The sequence below is a fragment of the Rhinoderma darwinii genome, chromosome 1 (genome assembly GCF_050947455.1).
Source record: "Rhinoderma darwinii isolate aRhiDar2 chromosome 1, aRhiDar2.hap1, whole genome shotgun sequence".
Taxonomy (NCBI): Eukaryota; Metazoa; Chordata; class Amphibia; order Anura; family Rhinodermatidae; genus Rhinoderma; species Rhinoderma darwinii.
In genome coordinates, this window is record NC_134687.1 from 121089123 (window position 1) to 121111908 (window position 22786).

General features: G+C 42.0%; 1 protein-coding gene across 1 annotated transcript in view; it reads right to left on the bottom strand.

Moving 5' to 3' along the window:
- Positions 1-13257: 13257 nt before the first annotated feature.
- Positions 13258-22786, bottom strand: part of LOC142753781 (uncharacterized) — a 100917-nt gene continuing 91388 nt past the window's right edge. Inside the window, exons 19-21 of the mRNA XM_075860323.1 lie at positions 22605-22728; positions 19245-19335; positions 13258-14896 (exon numbers count right to left, since the gene is read on the bottom strand). Coding sequence (XP_075716438.1) covers positions 14822-14896; positions 19245-19335; positions 22605-22728 — 290 coding nt within the window. The 3' untranslated portion in view covers positions 13258-14821. The remainder of the gene's footprint in view (positions 14897-19244; positions 19336-22604; positions 22729-22786) is intronic.

Consider the following 22786-nt stretch of genomic DNA (forward strand, 5'->3'; position numbering starts at 1 on the left):
ATGAGGCTGGGAAGGGCCAAAAACAGTGGACCTTCCCACCCTTGTAATGCTAGGCTGCTGCTGCTGTGTTGTATCTGGCTGGTTATAAAAGTGGGGGGGACCCCACGTCATTTTTTTAAATTATTTATTTATTTACATTTTTTTTTTTAAAAAGACATGGGGTTCCACCCAATTTATCATAACCAGCCACATACAACACAGTGTTATTAGCCTGGGAATGGACAAAACCAGTGGCCCTTCCCACCCATGTAATGCCAGACTGCTGCGGCCTTGTATATGGCTGGTTATTAAAAATGTGGGGGACCCGTCTATTGCTAAATTTGTTAAATTCCAAAAAAAAAACGACGTGGGGGTCCCCCCCATTTTTATAACCAGCCCGATACAACACAGCAGCAGCAGCCTAGCATTACAAGGGTGGGAAGGTCCACTGATTTTGGCCCTTCCCAGCCTCATAATACCAGCCTACGGCCGCCCCAGTACCCGACCATCACAACAGATGGTCGGGTACTGGATCGTACCAAGCTCTTCCCGGCACCCCTGGTGGTGGTGGGTACCGGGGTAATAATGGGTGGTTAGTGCTAGCCTCTGCACCGGCTAACACTAAGTACCGCCTTAATAATGGACGCTGTCAATCAGCCAACTGCCATTATCTAGGCACTAATAAAGTTTGAAAAAAAAACACAAAGACAATTCTTTTTTATTGAAATAAGAAATCCCCAACAAAACCCTCGTTAACCATTTTATTAAAATTTGAAAAAACGCAGATCTACGCAGTAGTCCAACGAATCGTAGATGTAGTCCAATCGGTACATCAAAATCTGCAACAACATAAAAAAACAGTTATCAATGTGAACAATACCAATACTTCTACTCACCTACACACATATATACACGCACACACAAACAAACAACCATACACAGACACACATATATACACAAACACAACAAGATATACACACACACATAAACAGACAAACACATATACACGAACTCACACATATCCAAACACACACACACACACACACAGTTATACACACATACACGAACACATATACACAAACACATATACAAACAAAAACACACATACCCAAACACACATATACACAAACACATATACACAAACACACCCATATATACACACAAACACACACCCATATACACACATATACACATATACAAAAACACACACAAACATCTACACACAAACATATACACAAATACACCCATATATACACAAACATATACACAAAACACATATACACAAACACACCCATATATACACACACACATATAAAAACAAAAACAGACAAAGTCACATACCCAAACACACATATATACACAAACACACACATACACAAACACGGTTTCTTTTAAATGCTGCTGGGGAACCCGCTCGATCCACTATATAAGGCTGCGCTACAGTGCAGCATTTAAAAGAAACAGGATCCTGACCTGTCCATAGAGTTTAAGGCAGCACAGAGTATTTCAGGAGATGAGCGTGCAGATTCAGTGCTGCTGCGAACTCTGCTCTTACCATTACGTAGCTCTCAGTCTGTTACCTCTCCTCCACTCCTGTCCTCCAGAACACCTTCACATGATTGGCAAGTCACCACGTAATGGTAAGAGCAGAGTTCACAGCAGCACAGAGTATTTCAGGAGATGAGCGTGCGGATCTTGTGCGGGGTGGTGACTTGCCAATCATGTGAAGGTGTTATTGAGGACAGGAGTGGAGGAGAGGTAACAGACTGAGCTACGTAATGGTAAGAGCAGAGTTCACAGCAGCACTGAATCTGCACGCTCCTCTCCTGAAATACTCTGTGCTGCTGTGAACTCTGTTCTTACCATTACGTAGCTCAGTCTGTTACATCTCCTCCACTCCTGTCCTCTATAACACGTTCACATGATTGGCAAGTCACCACCACGCACAAGATCCGCACGCTCATCTCCTGAAATACTCTGTGCTGCTGTGAACTCTGCTCTTACCATTACGTGGTGACTTGGCAATCATGTGAAGGTGTTCTTGAGGACAGGAGTGGAGGAGAGATAACAGACTGAGAGCTACGTAATGGTAAGAGCAGAGTTCACAACAGCACTGAATCTGCACGCTCATCTCCTGAAATACTCTGTGCTGCCTTAAACTCTGTGGACAGGTCAGGATCCTGTTTCTTTTAAATGCTGCACTGTAGCGTAGCCTTATATAGTGGATCGAGCGGGTTCCCTAGCAGCATTTAAAAGAAACAGGATCCTGACCTGTCCACAGAGTTTAAGGCAGCACAGAGTATTTCAGGAGATGAGCACGGGCAGCCGTTCGTTTTTCCGAGCCGTGCTCCCATCATGCACACGACCGTAAAAACACCCGTTATTGCGGGTCGTAATTACGACCCGCAATAACGGGCTCATAGACTTCTGTTACCCACGGGTACCTTTCCGTATTCTCACGGGAAGGTGCCCGTGCCGTTAAAAAAATAGAACATGTTCTATTTTTCTATTTTACGGGCCGTGCTGCTATAATTATAATGACAGCACGGTTCGCAAAAGCGGCCGGCTGCCCGTGGCCGGCCGGCCGTGCTCGTAGTTACGAGTCGTAATTACGAGCACGGCCCGTAAAATAAAAAAATAGAACATGTTCTATCTTTTTAACGGCACGGGCACCTTCCCGTGAGAAAACGGGAAGGTACCCGTGGCTAACAGAAGTCTATGGGCCCGCTATTTCGGGTCGTAATTACGACCCGTGATAACGGGTGTTTTTATGGTCGTGTGCATGAGGCCCCGTAATGACGGGTGGCTACATGTGTGCACCCGTCATTACGGCAGCGTTGCTAGGTGACGTCAGTAAGGGTATGTGCACACACACTAATTACGTCCGTAATTGACGGACGTATTTCGGCCGCAAGTACCGGACCGAACACCCTGCAGGGAGCCGGGCTCCTAGCATCATATTTATGTACGATGCTAGGAGTCCCTGCCTCTCCGTGGAACTACTGTCCCGTACTGAAAACATGATTACAGTACGGGACAGTTGTCCTGCAGAGAGGCAGGGACTCCTAGCATCGTACATAAGTATGATGCTAGGAGCCCGGCTCCCTGCACTGTGTTCGGTCCGGTACTTGCGGCCGAAATACGTCCGTCATTTACGGACGTAATTAGTGTGTGTGCACATACACTAAATAGTCACTGTTCAGGGTGCTGAAAGAGTTAACTGATCGGCAGTAACTGTTTCAGTACCCTGGACAGTGACTACCGATCACAGTACCTGTAAAAAAAAAGACGTTCATACTTACCGAGAACTTTCTGCTTCCTCCAGTCCGGTCTCCTGGCCGTTGCCTTGGTGACGCGTCCCTCTCGACATCCGGCCCGACATTCCTTGATGACGATGCAGCCTTGTGAGCGCTGCAGCCAATCACAGGCTGCCGCGGCCTCTGCAGCCAATCACAGGCTGCAGAGGCCTCTGCAGCCAATCACAGGCTGCCGCGTCAGAAAAGGTCGGACTGGAGGAAGAAGAGGGACTCGTCAACAAGACAACGACCGGGTACGTATGAAATGCTTTTTATTTTATTTTTAATCAGCAGCCTCTTTTCTCTATCAGTGATTGATAGAGATAAGTGGCTGCCGATTTGTATAATGTTTTTGACCGGGTTCGGTCAAAACGGGTTCGGCCGAACCCGGTGAAGTTCGGATTCGCTGCGAACCGAACTTTACCGGAAGTTCGGACCGAAACCGGGTTCGGTTGTCCCGGTTCGCTCATCTCTAATTACTAACCCATGTGGTTCCTGTGATCCGGTAACTTTCCAAGTGTGTTCCAAATAGTTTATACTATTGTTACAGTATGGTCATTGTAACAACTTTTATTGTAAAGGGGCAAGTTGCTCAGTATTTTGAGTGGACAGCTTGCTTTTTGTAGGCTAGAGCTTATGGCTATGTCTTGTTTAACCCCTTCCCAACATCCGCCGTATAAATACGGTGCACATCGGGTGGGGGAGTATGGAGCAGGCTCACTGGCTGAGCCCGCTCCATAGAACGATCGTGTTGCCTGTATCTTACAGCCGACACTTCAGGGTAACGAGCGGAGTGAATGCAGCAGTCAATAGCCTGCTTCCTATTTTTCCTTAGGAACAATGTAAAAAAATAAGTAAAAAATTAACATAACTATTACAATATATCATCATTTAGTCCACACGTTGAACGCCATAAAAAAAATAAAACCGCTAGAATCGCTGTTTTTTGGTCACTTCATCTGCCCCCAAAAAATGTAATAAAAAATGATTAAAAAGTCTCATGTACCCCAAAATTGTACCAATAGAAACTACAGCTCGCCCCGAAAAAAAAAAAAAGCCCTCATACCACTCAATCGACGGAAATATAAAAAGTTATGGCTCTCAGAATATGGCGACAAAACTCAAATTTTATTTTTAACAATCAATGTTTTCCTTGTAAAAGCAGTAAAACATAAAAAAAAACTGTATCAATTTGGTATCAACGTTATCGTAGTGACCCGCAGAATAAAGTTAACACGCTGTTAACCCTAGTGTGCTTATGGACTGAAACACAGGCCTCAGAAGCAAAAGAGCACCTAGAGGATTTTGGGGCCTTCTTTTTATTAGACTATATTTTAGGCACCATGTCAGGTTTGAAGAGGTCTTGTGGTGCCAAAACAATGGAAACAATCCCAATAAGACACCATTTGGCAAACTACACCCCTCAAGGAATTTATCAAAGGGTATAGTGAGCATTTTGACCCCACAAGTTTTTTGATGAATTTAGCGGAATGAGGCAGTTTAAATGAAAATCTAAATCTTTTACCAATAAAACGCAGACATTTTTAATTATTACAAAGCATAAAGAACAAAAAACACCGCAACATTTGAAAAGCTATTTCTCCTGATTATGGAAATACCCCATATGTGGTAATAAACGGCTGTTTGGACACACTGCAGGGTTCAAAAGGGAACGAGCACCATTTGGAGCTCAAATTTAGCTGGAATGGTTTTCGGGTGCCATGTCACATTTCAAAAGCCACTGCGGGGCTAAAACAGTAGGACCCACCAAAAGTGACTCCATTTGGAAAACTACACACCTTAAGGAATCTATCTAGTGGTATAGTGAGTATTTAGACCCCAAAGGTCTTTTTCAGAATTTATTGGAATTAGGCTTTAAAAATTAATATCATATTTTTTCCACTAAGGCAAGGCTCTAAAGTGAAGGAGCGCAAATTGGTTTTTGGAGAGTAGATTTTACAAAATTAGCTTTCTGACACTGTTGCCGTGAGCTAAGGTACCACATTGGAAAGCCCCGAAAAATGACCCCATTTTGGAAAATACATCCCTTAAGAAATTTATCTACAGTAGAGGTATTGTGAGCATTTTGACTCCGCAAGTGTTTTGCTGAATTTAGTGGAATGAGGCAGTGAAAATGAAAATCTAAATCTTTTACCAATAAAACGCAGACATTTTTAATTATTACAAAGCATAAAGAACAAAAAACACCCCAACATTTGAAAAGCTATTTCTCCTGATTATGGAAATACCCCATATGTGGTAATAAACTGCTGTTTGGACCCACGGCACGGCTTAGAAGGGAAGGAGCACCATTTGGCTTTCGAAGCTCAAATTTTGCTGGAATGGTTTGCGGCGCTATGTCACATTTGGAAAGCCCATGCGGGACCAAATCAGTGGAAACCCCCAAAAGTTACACCATTTTGGAAACTACACCCCTGAATGAATTTATCAAGGGGTATAGTGAACATTTTTGCCAAATTTAGTGGATAGAGGCCGTGAAAATGAAAATCTAAATTTTTTCGCATAAAACGTAGAAATTTTCACGTTTTACAAGGCATAAAAGAAAAATACACCCCAACATTTGAAAAGCTATTTTCTCAGATTACGGCAATACCCCATATGTGGTAATAAACTGCTGTTTGGATACACGGCAGAAATCAGAAGGGAAGGAGCACCATTTGGCTTTGGAGATCAAGTTTTGCTGCATTGGTTTTCTGGTGCCATGTCGCATTTGCAAACCCCCTGTGGGACCAAAACAGTGGGAAAACCCCCAAAAGTGACCCCATTTGGGAAACTACACCTCTGAAGGAATTTATCAAAGGATATAGTAAGCATTTTGACACCACAGGTTTTCTGCTGCCTTTAGTGGAATTAGGACGTGAAAATGTACTTTTAGCTCAGATTTTTCCATTTTCACAATAAAGGAGAAAAAGCACCCCCAAATTTGTAAAGCAACCTCTTCTGAGCACAGCATTACCCCATATGTGGCAATAAACTGCTTTTTAGACCCACGGCTGGGCTTAGAAGGGAAGGAGCACCATTTCGGTTTTGGAGCTCAAATTTTGCTGGAATGGTTTGCGGCGCAATGTCACATTTGCAAAGCCCCTGCGGGACCAAATCTGTGGAAACCCCCAAAAGTGACCCCATTTGGGAAACTACACCCCTGAAGGAATTTATCTAGGGGTTTAGGGAGCATTTTGACCCCATAGGTTTTAGCAGAATTTAGTGGAATTAGGCCATGAAATTGAAAAGCTACATTTTTTCCGATAATACGTGGACATTTTCAATTTTTACAAGGAATAAAGGAGAAAAAGCACCCAAACATTTGAAAAGCAATTTCTCACGATTACGACAATACCCCATAAGTGGTCATAAACTGCCGTTTGGACACACTGCAGGGTTCAAAAGGGAACGAGCACCATTTGGAGCTCAAATTTAGCTGGAATGGTTTTCGGGTGCCATGTCACATTTCAAAAGCCACTGCGGGGCTAAAACAGTAGGACCCACCAAAAGTGACTCCATTTGGAAAACTACACACCTTAAGGAATCTATCTAGTGGTATAGTGAGTATTTAGATCCCAAAGGTCTTTTGCAGAATTTATTGGAATTAGGCTGTAAAAATTTATATCAGATTTTTTCCACTAAGGCAAGGCTCTAAAGTGAAGGAGCGCAATTTGGTTTTTGGAGAGTAGATTTTACAAAATTCGTTTTCTGACACTGCTGCCGTGAGCTAAGGTACCACATTGGAAAGCCCCGAAAAATGACCCCATTTTGGAAAATATATCCCTGAAGAAATTTATCTAGAGGTACTGTGAGCATTTTGACTCCGCAAGTGTTTTGCAAAAATTAGTGCACAGTTGATGTTGCAGATTGAAAATTGCCATTTTTCCACAGATATGCCATTTCAGTGCCCAATGTGTTGTGCCCAGCTTGTGCCATTGAAGATACATACCCCATTAATTGTTAAGCGGGTTCTCCAGAGTACAGCTATACCCCATATGTGGTTATAAACTGCTGTCTGGGCACACTGTCAGGTTTAGACGGACCGCCATTTGGCTTTTGGAGCGTAGATTTTGCTTGGTAGTAGTTTTGTTTAGAGTGTAACTAGTATTTCAGCTTATAATGTGAGGACATATGTAAGCTGTGAGTTCATCAAGGGAATATGTAAGGCTTTGGTCAGAACGGAGCCCTGACAGACACAAACAGAAACCATAGGTTTCAATGGTGACGGATCCAGTGCCAACGGTATCCGTTTGTCTCCGTTGTGCAAGGGTTCCATCGTTTTGACGAAATCAATACCGTAGTCGACTACGCTGGTGATGGAAACGGAAACCTATGGTTTCCGTCTGTCAGGGCTCCGTTTCGACGGAAAGCTCCAACGGAACAGAGCCCTAGCGCAAATGTGAATGAAGCCTAAGCTGGGTGGAGTACATCAGGGTATATGTAAGCTGTGAGGAGTACATAAGAGTTTATGTAAGCTGTGTGGAGTACATCGGGGTATATGTAAACTGTGCGGATTACATCGGAGTATCTATAAACTGGGTGCAGTACATCAGGGTATATGTAAGCTGGGCAGAGTACATCAGGGCATAATAGGATGATGTAATAATGGGGTGAATGAATTTTAAAATGAATAATCCATGGATTGGTGTGGTACGCTTTGAACCAATACTTTATGTACAGGCCGGGTTTTTTGGGTATTATACATTATAACGTTTCCTCATCTCTGCTGCATCTATGGGGTCCACCTGTGGGGTCCAGCAAATGATGATGTGGGGTTTTTAGTGAAAAACTACTGGACCTAAAAAATTTGTCTGGGCCGTCATTTAGCATCATTTTGCTTCATTGCGTTCTGAGAGTCATAACGTGTTATTTTTCAGTTGACGGAGCTGTGTGAGGGCTTGTTTTTTGTGGAACGAGCTGTAATTTTTATCGGTTCGATTTTGGGGTACATGCGATTTTTTTTATCACTATTCCATTTTTTGGGAGACGAGAAAACCAAAAAACAGCAATTCTAGCACTGTTTAGTTTTTTCTTTTTTACAGTGTTCACCGTGCAGTATAAACATGTTAACTTTATTCTGCGGGTCGATACGATTACAGCGACATCAAATTTATATAGGTTTTTTACGTTTTACTACTTTCCCACAATAAAAATACTCTTTTTGGAAAAAAAAAACATGTTTTAGTGTCACCATTTTCTGACAGCCATAACTTTTTTTTATTTTTCAGTTGATATCGCTGTGGGAGGGCTTGTTTTTTGCATGACAAAGTGTAGTTTTTGTGGGTACCATTTTAGGGTACTTGTGACTTTTTGAACATGTTTCATGAATTTTTTTCTGACAGGGTGACTAAAAAAAGAAATTCTGTAATTGTTTTTAATTCAATTTTTTTACGGTGTTCAGCGTGCGGTAAAAATAACATGATATTTTTTTATAGTTCAGGCCAATCCGAACGCGGTGATAGCCATTATGTATAGTTTTTGTTTTTTTTTTCATATTTTTTCAATTATAAAGGACTTGATCAGGGAAACAGGGCGATTGTTTTTATTACTTAAAACTTTTTATTTATATTCCTTAAACATTTTTTTTTACCTGTTTTTCACTTTTTTTTTTACACTTACCTAGGGACTTAAAGATCTGATCTTGTGATAACCGGAACAATACAATGCAATACTTATGTAGTGCAGTGTATTGTAACTGTCATTTTTCACATGACAGTTAAGCCTATTAGGTCCTGCCTTGGGCATAGCAACCATCGGCACCCGCAATCTCTCGCGGAAGTCCCTCCCTCTGTCAACCACTTCGATGCGGCGGACGCTATTGACCGCCGCATTGAAGGGGTTAAACGGCGGCGATCGCAGTTACCACCAGCAGACCGCAGTTGCAGCGGGATGTCAGCTGTATATTACAGCTGACATCCGTTGAAGATGAAGCGAGCACAGCTCCTGTGTCCGCTTCATCTACATGAAGGGTCTGGTACGCCGGATTGCAGTAAGTTACTTGCAAAGCCGACGTACCAGACCCATCGTTTTGTGGGTAGGGGTTAATAAAGGCTGTGGCCAAAAAATGTTATACCACCAATCAGCCTGTTTGCCTTGTTTTATTTATAGGTTAAGTATAATTTGTAATCCCATTGGAAAATAAAACTGACTACTCCTCCAACTTTCCTTTGCACACGTTTTGATAGAGCTCATCTAATGTACATTATTAAAGGGAAAAGCCCCTAAACTTTGCTATGGCACAAAAAACTTAAAAGCTCCTCATACTTTACCCTCGGCTCCTCATCTTTGGGCTATGAAGAGCTGCGGTCCCTGCGTCCTCAGGAAGGTAGGTGGTGGCGGTCATGAGATATAGCCACATGAACGCTTTCTCGGTGGTCTCAGTACTCTATGGATACATCCTCTTCTGCGTAGATGCTGAACACTTTGAACTTCAGTTCACTGCCAGTGCAGAAGAGGATGCAGCCAGGGACAGCCAAGAAGGTACTCACGTGGGGTTAAACCTCCTCTCCCGCTCTCAGACCACAACGTCTCTCCTTTACTATCAAAAATTCTCTGCCTCCTCAGGACATGCCCACCTATCAGACATACAGAAATCCACATGCCATTAACACTCAGCAACTCATAGTCCACAGTCCACATTGTCCCCTATCTCTTCCCTCTCCATTCCCAATCTGGCTGCCAAACATTACAATAACACTCTCAAAAATGCTTTGGCTGAAACTCCAAACCACCTGACACAGACAACAACAACCCTGGCACACGCCTCAATCCCAATTTCTTCAGCGGTGCTCGAGATGTGCCGAACAAAACACCAGTAATTGTCTATCCTATGTCTTTATCATCATGTCCTCTCTCTTTCTGAAACTGAATCTTTCTAAAACTGCGCTCCTTGTGTTCCCACCATCTACTAACCTCCCTAAACCTGATGTCTCCATCTCTGTGTGTGGCACTACCATAACTCCTAAGCAGCACGTCCGCTGTCTCGGGGTTATTTTTGACTCGGATCTTTCCTTTACTTTGCACATTCAATCACTTTCACGCTCCTGTCACTTTCACCTGAAAACATCTCCAGAATCCGCCCTCTTCTTACTGTGGAAACAGCCAAAACTCTCAATGTTGCTCTGATTTACTCTCGTCTTGACTACTGTAAATCATTACTAGTCGGTCTTCCCCTCACTGAACGCTCCCCTCTCCAATCTATTCTTAATGCAGCAGCCAGGCTCATCTTTCCGACCAACCGCTACACCAATGCCTCTACCCTGTGCCAGTCACTGCACTGATAGCCCATACCGTTCAGAACAAAATTCAAACTTATTACTCCCACCCACAAAGCTCTTCACAGTGCTGCACCTCCTTACATCTACTCCCTCATCTCTGTCTACCATCATATCCGCGCTCTACGTACTGCCAATGAACGTAGATTAATTTCCTCCATAATTCGAACCTCCCACTCCTTTCTTCAAGATTTTTCACGTTGCACCAATTCTCTGCAATGCGGTACCCCAGACAATCTGATTAATTCCCAACATCCACGGTTTTAAACGTGCCCTAAAAACACATCTTTTTAGACCGGCCTTAAACATTCCCTAATCTGACTACTTTCCCTGGCCCCACTTTTACATGAGTTATCAGAACTTGACCCCCTCATTCAGCAGGATCCCCCACACACCCTGGCACCCTAATGCACTTTATGACATACACGGATACTGGCTGGTGACCGGCTCATGCAGCTTTATGTGTACCACCCCATGTGTATAAAAGATGGCTGGACCATTGTACATAACAAGCACTTTTACATTTTGTGTCTCCCCTATTTCCTCATAGATTGTAAGCTCTTGCGAGCAGGCTCCTCACTCCTCTTGTTTGAATTATAAAACTTTTTTGTCACTGTGTAATGTCAGATATTTTCTGTACATATTCCCTCTGAATTGTAAAGTGCTGCGGAATATGTTGGCGCTATATAAAGATTATTATATTATTGTTATAGAAATGTGGTAGCAAAACCCCTGTAATAAGTCATTTTTTCTATAATACCAGCAAAAGCAGATATTAATTTCTATTTGCATCTCAGTTTTGCCAGATATTAGGATGCAACTGGTCACTTCATTATATTGATGACACTGAACAACCATTTGAAAAAAGGAGTACTTTTACATCACTAAAACATCCTGCAGCAATTGTTTATTCTTATCCTGAACCCTCTTTATCCAATCATAATACATTAAATTAAACACAACGTAGACAATATAGAAGAGTAAAATTTATTCTGAGTACAAAAGATATTTCAAAGTGTTAATTAAATTGGGATAATTTACCATGCAATCATTGTAGAAATGGTAACCATTATAATCCTGTGTATGTATAAACAGATTGTGATGTATTTTGTTACAAAAGCTAAATATGAGCATCATTTAAGAACTGCAAGCTTACCAAATCATCCGATCCCAGAACAGAAACCTTCTTTCTTCACTACACAGGACGTAAGCGAATACTTAATACATACTGTATGGACATTTACACTGTAACTGCACTATTTAAGTCACGCAATACACCATACGTTAGTTGTGGGTTTCTATATCAGGAAAGCTTTGTTGTACAATTAGTAGATGTTACTTACAGTGAAAGCAGCCATTATTGTTAGCTTAGGCTAAGTTCAAATCTCGATTTTACTGAACATCTGACGTGCACGTTTTGACATGAAAAAACTGTCAAAACGTGTACCACAGCTTGTACATTGATTTCTATGGTCAGAATGGATGCCCTAATTTATGTAGTTTGTGCATACGTTTTGTGTGCTTACGTTCTATCCTTTTTTTTTCCATGTCCTGAAAAGCGTAGTCTAATAGGCTTTCCAGTACTTTTCCAAAACTCATACCACACATATACGTTTTTATTTACATTGAAGTCAATAGCGACGTATGCAATCTTAAACCCTACGTTTGCATACGTAAAACGTATACGTTTTTGTCACGTACACAAACGTATACAATGTATACTACAAAAAAGTATGTTACAAATGCGTACGTTTTTGTAACTTTAAAAATGTGTACGTCATCGTATACCACAAACCTGTGCACAATACGAGATGTGAACTTAGCCTTAAAGAGAACTTTTAACCTGCCCATACATGTGCAGCTGAGTGCAGAATGTAATGGGCAGGGCTGGACAAACCCTGGGGACTTTACACTTTTTTTCTACCCTCCTCCGTTATTTAGATATCGGTGCCGTTATATTTGGCGCCCGATATTTAAATAACCCCCTGAACTGTAAATGGGGCGCGTAATGGCAAGGGGCCGTGTAACATGGCTGTGACACTATCAAATCAGCTACGGACAGTATCTCAGCAAGAGCTGGAGAGAGGAGAGCGTGTGCGCGTGCACGCTTACACTCTTCAGCTCTCGGCAGACAAGGACAAGACTGATCTCTCGCGAACTATTCATTTCCATGGACACACAACATCTTCTGTAACTGATAGCTGTGTAATTAAATAGTAACTGTTACTGTATTAACATTATAGCTGAGGAACATTGCATGAACCAAAAATCAGATGTCACAAGAAGTATTATTACATTTTATGGGAGAGTGTTGAGGGCATGCTCTGTGTCATGTGCAAGGAGGGGGAGGAGGAGGTGAGCTGTTTTTATCATCTATTGTCAGTGGTATGATCCTGTGTTATCCAGCTTTCTAACTGAGATGTTACCTTTCATTGTAATCCTGGATTAACACGGCCGTGTTCGATCCGTGATATAGGGACCGTATCTCAGCCGTATTTCTCAGACTGACCACAGTTCAAGGAGCCGAGCTCCCAGCGACTTAGTTATCTATGCAGCTAGGAGTCCCTGCCTCCTCAAGGGAACACCGTCCCGTACTGAAAACATGATTACAGTACGTGACAGTATTCCTGCGGGGATGCAGGGACTCCTAGTATCATAGATAACTAAGTTGCTAAGAGCTCGGCTCCCTGAACTGTGGTCGGTCCGGGAAATACAGTCGACATATGGTCCATATATCACGGACCGAACACAGCCGAGGGAATCCGGCCTTAGACTGAGATGACTATAGAGTCACTGACTCTGCCCCAGTGTACACAGCACAAGCTGAAAAGTGGTCTCTACAAACCAGTAAATGTCAGTCTATTGTATGGGCACAGTACACAGTCTGAAAACGGCGATATTTCAGTATTTTGTTTCATATACAGTATTTTAGTTTCCTTCTTTAGCTATATTAATCTGTACCAGCATCTTTGAGTCAGTTGAAAAACATGGGGCACATATCTGCATTCACGTTTGGTGGTCAATTCAGCGAACAAAGAGTATTAGCAGTTTTGCATATAAACAATGTCAGTATCGTCTCATATAATCGGTTGTTATGAAATTTGCACATTCTAGATGGGTCCCTAGAGAATTTCTCGTAAAATTTGTCAACCAATAGCAGACATTTTATAGAGATTATCTATATTATATAAGAATTTAGGTCAGATAAAAAGGATTCTTTTTGATCCATTTTGTAATTTTTCCCATTGACTTATAATGGGTCCATTAGATTTCCACCAGATTGCCTTTTTTTTTTTAAACTAGATAGAATAGAGCAGCAGATTACAATATTCTGCGACCAGTGGAAATGGAAAACTGACGTAACGGCAACATGAAACCAGAGCTAACTGAGAATAAAGGGACATTTTTATCAACAGGACAGAAAAAGTTAAAGAGTAACTGCGCTTTCATCAAACTTTTGTTATGTCATAGAGACATATCAAAAGTTTGGATCGGTGGGGGTCCAGGTTCTGAGTTCCCCACCGTTGCGGAAATGAAGGTGCAGAAACGCTCAGCTGAGCGCTTTGCACGTTCGGCTGTGATCGGCGCTCCCTGTCAGGCTGAATATGGCTCTCATAGAATGTCTATGAGTCCGTCTTCAGCCTGAGGCCCACTGCACACGGCCGTAGCCGTAATCACTGTCCGTGATTACGGGCACGGACGGCCACGGCCAGTCACCCGCATTTGCAGGCCGTGCAACCATTATAAAGTATAGGAGCACGGTACCGTAAATAAAAAAAATAGGACATATCCTATTTTTTGCGGATCCTTTCTACAGGCCGGACACCTTCCCGAAAAAATTTTGCGGATCAAAATTACAGTTGTGTGCATGGGGCCTGACAGGGAGCGCTGATCACAGCCGAAGGTGCAAAGCGCTCAGCTGAGCGGTTCTGCAGCTTCATTTCAGTGACGATGTGTGGGCGTCTCAGCAGCCGGACTCCCACAATCCAAACTTTTGATATGTCTCTATGACATATCAAAAGTTTGATGAAAGTCCAGTTATTCTTTACAGAAATAATAAAATGATTACAAGTTTGCCTTAAATTCTTCATACCATATACGTATATTATGTATAGCTACATACAACATTTATTTGACTAGTCATATACATAATAGCTTCTTGTGTGTTAACCCGTTGTTATGTTTCTCTATAAATAATAGTCTGTTTCTATATTCTATATTAGAACTTCAGTAAACATTTTGGCACAGGTATATTTCAATTCTATCTCACTAATCGATCAACGATTTTAAATCAGGGACATTTTTTATCTCAAGATCAAGTAACATTTGTCCAAATGCTTTTCCCTGAAAAAAAAACAAAAAACAAAACAAAAATGAAAGTGTGAAAAATCAAACATTTGTGAAATCATAACTATATACAAATAAAGGACCTAGAAAGTTTAATTGGACCCTTTAAAATGTGTGAGACATGCACTGTGACACGTTTGCAAACAGTATACTGCCTAAGGGTATGTGCACACAGTAGCAGGCTTTTACGTCTGAAAAGACAGACTGTTTTCAGGAGAAAACAGCTGCCTCGTTTCAGACGTAAATGCTCCTCCTCGCATTTTGCCAGGCTTCTCTGACAGCCGTAAATTTTGAGCTGTGCTTCATCGAGTTCAATGAAGAACGGCTCAAATTACGTCTGAAAGAAGTGTCCTGCACTTCTTTTGACGAGGCTGTATTTTTACGCGTCTTCGTTTGACAGCTGTCAAACGACGACGCGTAAATGACAGGTTGTCTGCACAGTACGTCGGCAAACCCATTCAAATGAATGGGCAGACGTATTGTAGCCTTATTTTCAGACGTAAAACGAGGCATAATACGCCTCGTTTACGTCTGAAAATAGGTCGTGTGAACCCAGCCTAATAGGACAGGCAGCACTCCGAACACCACTGACAGGTCCCGAGTAGCTCACTGATGCCTTAGTTCAAAGAGGACATTTGAACGGAAATTTTTATTATTATTATTATTATTATCAACTGAAGGCCTCTGGTTTTATTTCTGGTAACATACTGATGTACACAAACTTCTCTACCTTATCCCTGCCAGAGAGGTTAGCTATATACCTAATGGACCATAAATGCTACACTACATAATACAACTGTCCAGCAAGTATTTCACCAGCACACTTGGAGGTAAGTCTGATCCTTCAGTCTTATGCTTTAATTATTTTGAAGAAAATTTTTTTGGATTCATACTGGATAAACAGTTAAGACAAGAGAGACGTGTACAAGTACTGATATATTGATGTACTGATAATAGCTGCTGAACAATATTTACAATACATTAGTGTATCCTAAGTTTTACACAAAGATGACTAAATTAATAAATGTGTGCTAAAAGTAGGAAATCAGTGAGTATTATGGAGCAAGGGGTTATTTTTAAGAAACTGATGTGGACAGTGAGTTAGCTGTCACAAAAGAAATTGATTTAAAGGGGATATCCTAGACTACCCCTGTCCAAATGCCCTATTGGGGCATATAGACGTCTCGCTGTGGAAGACTTAAGCTATTTATTCATCTGTATGGCCTCCATGTAATACTACAGTGTATAGCCAACTGAATCAGCTGTTTGCTGGGGGTTTCGGGAGCCAGATGTACGTTGAGCAGGTGACTCAGAATAAATGTAACGCAACTACCCCTTTAAGCTGTATTATGGACTGTAGCCTATATAGCTGACAAGACCACATAGGGGAAAACGTGAGATGGACAGGACAAACCATTCAAAATGGCAGGCATAACCAGCAGACACAACTGCTTGTTAATTGGGCAAAATTGCCTTGACTTTTTTTTAAGTATACAGATGTAGCCATCTTTATCTTGAATTTTAACGCATTAAATGCAGTGGCGAGATCTTATCTTGACTTTTTCAATGGCTTTTGCTGTGTGATATTACGCTGCAGCAAGTTATCAGAGTGAAGATAAAGATGGCTACATCCGTATATAGGTAACTAAATAGAAAACTTTTGTAATACAGTTTAAGGCCCTATTCACACGACAGAGTTTCCCTGGCTGTGTGGCATAAGCTATAGGGGGCTGTGTGGCATTACCTACAGGGGGCTGTGTGGCATTACCTACAGGGGGCTGTGTGGCATTACCTACAGGGGGCTGTGTGACACTACCTACAGGGGGCTGTGTGGCACTACCTACAGGGGTCTGCGTGGCACTACCTACAGGGGGCTGTGTGGCACTACCTACAGGGGACTGTGTGGCATTACCTACAGGGGGTTATGTGGCACTACCTACAGGGGGCTGTGTGGCACTACCTACAGGGGGCTGTGTGGCACTACCTACAGGGGGCTGTGTGGCACTACCTACAGGGGGCTGTGTGGCACTACCTACAGGGGGCTGTGTGGCACTACCTACAGGGGGCTGTGTGGCACTACCTACAGGGGGTTGTGTGGCACTACCTACAGGGGACTGTGTGGCACTACCTACAGGGGACTGTGTGGCATTACCTACAGGGGGTTGTGTGGCACTACCTACAGGGGGCTGTGTGGCATTACCTACAGGGGGCTGTGTGTGTGGCATTACTTACAGGGGGCTGTGTGGCATTACCTACAGGGAGCTGTGTGGCACTACCTACAGGGGGCTGTGTGGCACTACCTACAGGGAGCTGTGTGGCACTACCAACAGGAGGCTGCGTGACATTACCTGCAGGGGGCTGGGTGGCATTACAGGGGGCTGTGTGGCACTACCTACAGGGGGCTGTGTGGCACTACCTACAGGGGGCTGTGTGGCACTACCTACAGGGGGCTGTGTGGCACTACCTACAGGGGGGCTGTGGCAGTATCTACAGAGGGCAGTGTGTGGCATTATCTACAGAGGGAAGTGTGTGGCAAATAATTCATAAATTAAATTCATCCGATTTTAAAACGGACAGGGGAAAAAAACGGATGCAAAACGGGTCAATGAGCCGTTAAAAACGGCAACACGGCCCAGAACGGAATCGGAAAGGATGCAAAACAATTGGGAAAAACGGTCCAAAACGGCAGTTTTTATCGGTCGACACTCGCACCCTGTCGTGTGAATACAGCCTAACAGTCTGTGTACTGCTCTCCGTTCATCAGGAGTGGTAAATTAAATGACTACATGACAACTATAGTGATGGAACACCTAAAAGACTCGATTTTCTAAGAACATTTCTTATGCCCAATGATATATTGATACAGTGCCAGATTACACAAAGTTATTGTTAGGATGGAGTATTTCACCGATGCCCTACTCATTCTGGTCTCTTGCAAATAATCAGCCGAAGGAAACTCAGGTAAAACATAGATATAAAGTGCTCACCCTTTTCAATACTGATGTTATTAAAATGCTGCCACTGAAAGAGGGAACAGAGGCTCTATGAGCAGGATGAAGCAGAGAAGGCATCAAGAAAATCCTCCCTGCTTTATTGTGCAGCACAGCTCTCATGACAAGAGCTGGGATTCCTATTCTCAGAGCCACGTGGGGGGAGGGGGGCGACATAGCAGGAATGAGTTTTCCAACTACTTCAGCGCTTTTTCATGTCCCAAGGCATCTATAAGCGCTCTCAGCAGCAATATTTTAATAACATCTCTCTAGAATACAGTACATGTAATGTAATGTAATGTTTGACCCACTTTAAACACTGCTGTGCACACCACTTATAGAGTTAAAGAGGCTCTGTCACCAGATTTTCAAACCCCTATCTCGTATTGCAGCAGATCGGCGCTGCAATGTAGATTACAGTAACGTTTTTTTTTTTTCAAAAACGAGCATTTTTGGCCAAGTTATGACGATTTTTATATTTATGCAAATGAGGCTTTCTTAAGTACAACTGGGCGTGTTTAAAGTTAAGTACAAGTGGGCGTGTATTGTCTGTGTACATCTGGGCGTTTTTACTTGTTTTACTAGCTGGGCATTATGAATGGAAGTTTATGATGCTGACGAATCAGCATCATCCACTTCTCTTCGTTAACACCCAGCTTCTGGCAGTGCACAGACACACAGCCTGTTCTCGAGAGATCATGCTGTGACGTCACTTCCTGCCCCAGGTCCTGCATCGTGTCGGACGATCGGCACCAGGCGACAGAGGCTACAGTTGATTCTGCAGCAGCATCGGCGTTTACAGGTAAGTCGATGTAGCCTCTGTCGCCTGGTGCCGATGTGTCCTCGCTCGTCCGACACGATGCAGGACCTGGGGCAGGAAGTGACGTCACAGCGTGATCTCGCGAGGATACGCTGTGTGTCTGTGCATTGCCAGAAGCTGGGTGTTGACGAAGAGAAGAAGTGGATGATGCTGATTCGTCAGCATCATACACTTCTATTCACAACGCCCAGCTAGTAAAACAAGTAAAAACGCCCAGATGTACACACATAATACATGCCCACTTGTACTTAACTTTAAACACGCCCAGTTGTACTTAAGAAAGGCTCATTTGCATATAAAATATAAAAATGGTCATAACTTGGCCAAAAATGCTCGTTTTTGAAAAAAACAAAACGTTACTGTAATCTACATTGCGCGCCGATCTGCTGCAATATGAGATAGGGGTTTGAAAATCTGGTGACAGAGCCTCTTTAATATATCCTAAAGCCATATGAAGGCTTTCACACCACAGTTCTCTAAGGCAGTATACTGGGATTAAGACGTGCAGCATATATGTAGATATTAAATACTGTACCTGTGGATCACTCCTCAATGATGCAATGCCTCCACCCCCTAAAGCATTCTTCAAAACAAAATTTAACCCATATATTCCTGGCAACTCATATCTACAGAAAAGAAAAAACACATAGTAAAATTATGATTATAAGAAACACATTAATTCTGACATTTCTTACTATCTTCCTCTCTGATAATTCCTCATTTGATCACAATCTGTATTCCGGCCCAACCATTCAACAGACACTGACCTAACCAAAGTTACCAATGACCTACTAACTGCTAAATCTAAGGGCTTTTACTCCATAAATGGGAAAGAAGGGAACACATTTCTCCAGCACATCCATAAAAAAGTATAAATTTTTTTCGATAATCAAATTAAAATCCAGGTTAGGCTTGTAGACGCTTACGCATTTTAAACAGAAGCGTTCTTACTCATACCACACGTCACTAAGCTAATGCATGTGTTTTAATACCACAATTAGCCAATCCTAACTACTCCCAATGTTAAACTTCACAAAGGTTTTGGAGACGCACAAGTGCTCACATTATTTAATGCTCATTCACATTGATAGTTTACATGTGTGATATATTGCAGTCCATGGCAAATTCAGTGCATTGCTATTGGGACCTGCCACAGGCAGACCTCAATAGCAATCTTCCTATAGCAGGACTGGGAGCGTTCACAAAGCTCCCAGGTGCTATAGGAATACACCGGTCCCTGCGATCTCGCAGCGTGGGAGCCGGTGACCGGCCCCAAAGTGAAAGGGGCAGTAAACTGTTTGTGACCAGAATTTTTTTTGATAGCAAGCATTGCCGCTGGGTTCCCGCTGTGCAACACAACAGAGACCCGGCGGCTATGGCGCCCGCTCCGCTTCTGAGCAGGCGCATTTTTAAATACCCATTCCTGACGTAAATAAGCATATTAGCGACGGGAAAGGGTTAAAGGGAATGCCTTATGTATTTAAATTTGAATAATTTGATTTAAGTAAGAAGAAAATAAACAATGTGTATTTTCTGGGGTTTTTTATCTGTTTTTTTTTAAACTGATGTAGCTATTAATGAGAGTTCTAAAGACACGCTGGGGGCTGCCTTATTGGATATACACACTTCCTTCCTGTATTGTCTGTATAGACTGCAAAGCTTTATGTGTGCTTTATGGCAGCTGAAATGATTGGTAGTCAATTGACAGAAAAACTTTCTAAATATAAAATCCACACCAAAAAAGAAAAACGACTTTATGATATAAACCTGATATAAATAATATGCCATTTTCTGATGATACATTCTCTTTAAATGTTTGTCCGTAATGGTTAACTTTTTGTAGGATTGCGATACTAAACATTACATAACAATTTGAAATCAGAGAGCTAAGAATTTAGAAAAAAATGATAACTTACAAAAAGAAAAAGAAGCGTATTTCAAGAAAGAAAAACATTGGCTATAAACCACATTACCCTTTATCCTTATACTGATTCATTTTTCATCACTATCCCACAACTGATTCAAGTACAAGGTTATGTGAGCAATGCATCAATCTACCATCACCTTTGCTTCACATACCTACTTCTGGTCTTTTCAGTTTCCCTCCAGTGTAATGCAGTTTTGACTATTTTTGGCTATTCTATAACTCAGGAAAATTGCTCTGTAGATTTTTATAGATTTTTCCGGCACAAATAGTGAATTATGTGCTTACTTTACATTATACACCAGGGCTTCGCACAGTGCAATCCCTAAAAAACACTGGATTTGGTGAATAATATCACTTCAGATGGCCTTTTAATATCTTATAAAAAAAAGAAAAATCTACATATACTAGTATATACTAGTCCTTCTCAATGAAATAGAATATAATAAAAAAGTAAATTTATTTCAGTAATTAAATTTAAAAAGTGAAACAATAGATTCATTACACACAGTGTGATCTATTTCCAGCATTTTTTTATTTTAATGTTGATGATTATGGCGGATTATAACAGTTAATGAAAACCCAAAATTTAGTGTCTCAGAAAATTAGAATATTATATAAGCCCAATTTCAAAAATGATTTTTAATACCGAAATGTTGTCCTACTAAAAAGAATGTACAGTATATGCGCTCAATACTTGATCAGGGCTCCTTTTGCATGAATTACTGCATCAATGCGGCGTGGCATGGAGGCGATCAGCCTGTGGCACTGCTGAGGTGTTATGGAAGCCCAGGTTGCTTTGATAGCGGCCTTCAGCTCGTCTGCATTGTTGGGTCTGGTGTCTCATCTTCCTCTTGACAATACTCCATAGATTCTCTATGGGGTTTAGGTCAGGCAAGTTTGCTGGCCAATCAAGCACCGTGATACTGTGGTTATTAAACCAGGTATTGGTACTTTTGGCAGTGTGGGCTGAAAAATGAAATCAGCATCTCCATAAAGCCTTGTCAGCAGAGGGAAGCATGAAGTGCTCAAAAATGTCCTGCTAGACGGCTGAGTTGACTCTGGACTTGATATAACACAGTGGACCAACACCAGCAGATGATGCGGCTCCCCAAACATCACTGACTTCGGAAACTTCACACTGGACCGCAAGCAACTTGGATTGATGCCTCTCCACTCTTCCTCTAGACTCTGGGACCTTGATTTCCAAATGTAACGCAATATTTACTTTCATCTGAAAACAGGACTTGGGACCACTGAGCAGCAGTGTTGGTCCACTATGTTATATCAAGTCCAGAGTCAGTGCAGCCGTCTACTCGTTCATTTTTTTACATTTTTGCTTACTAGCAACAGATCGCCGTAAACATTGGATGTGCGGACAAAGTATTTTTTCTTTTGTTGGTAAATATTTGAATAGTCTATCTTTTCTTTTTTAGTTTTGCCTTTCTACCTGTACTCCACCCATTTGGCCCAGGTGCTTTTAATTAGCAGAAGACTGTATACAGATTTTTACCTATGTGCTTTGTTTGTCCACTGAGACCACATGGACAGGTGAGCTTTTCTGATCTGTTTACATGGTTGTGGCGCTTGGTGCTTTGTGATGGTCTCTGTTGCTTTTGTGCTGTGCCTTTAAGGGTATGTGTCCCAGTGCCATGGTGGCTTAATCTGGCAGTAGGAATGCTGTTAGGTCACTGGGTTGCTCCCTCTACAAGTGTTATGTTGCAGCACCATTGGCTGCCACGTGGTATTGCACCTTATAGAGTAGGGATCCACTTAAAAGAGGTTGGCATTAAGTGGCAAGTGGGCTTATACAGTTTGAATAAAATATGTACTGAGAACCTCCTGTTCATATTTTTTTTTTTTTCTTAGTAGAAATAGATTACTGTAAAAATTGCAAACTATGTATTTTTTTCTCTTGTTGGTATATAAATGAATCAGTGGCACAATATTCAACTTCGTAGAGATACATACCTGGCTACGAGTTGCTCATCAGGATGATCTCTCTGCAGTAAATGCTGGAAGTATTCTTCTACAACTTGTGATGTAAGTGCTCTTTTAAGGTATGGGTAATATAACGGATGACGAGCCACAACACCTAAAGTACAAAAATACAGCACTCACTCTACAAGCAAACTGCAGAAGAGTCCATTTTT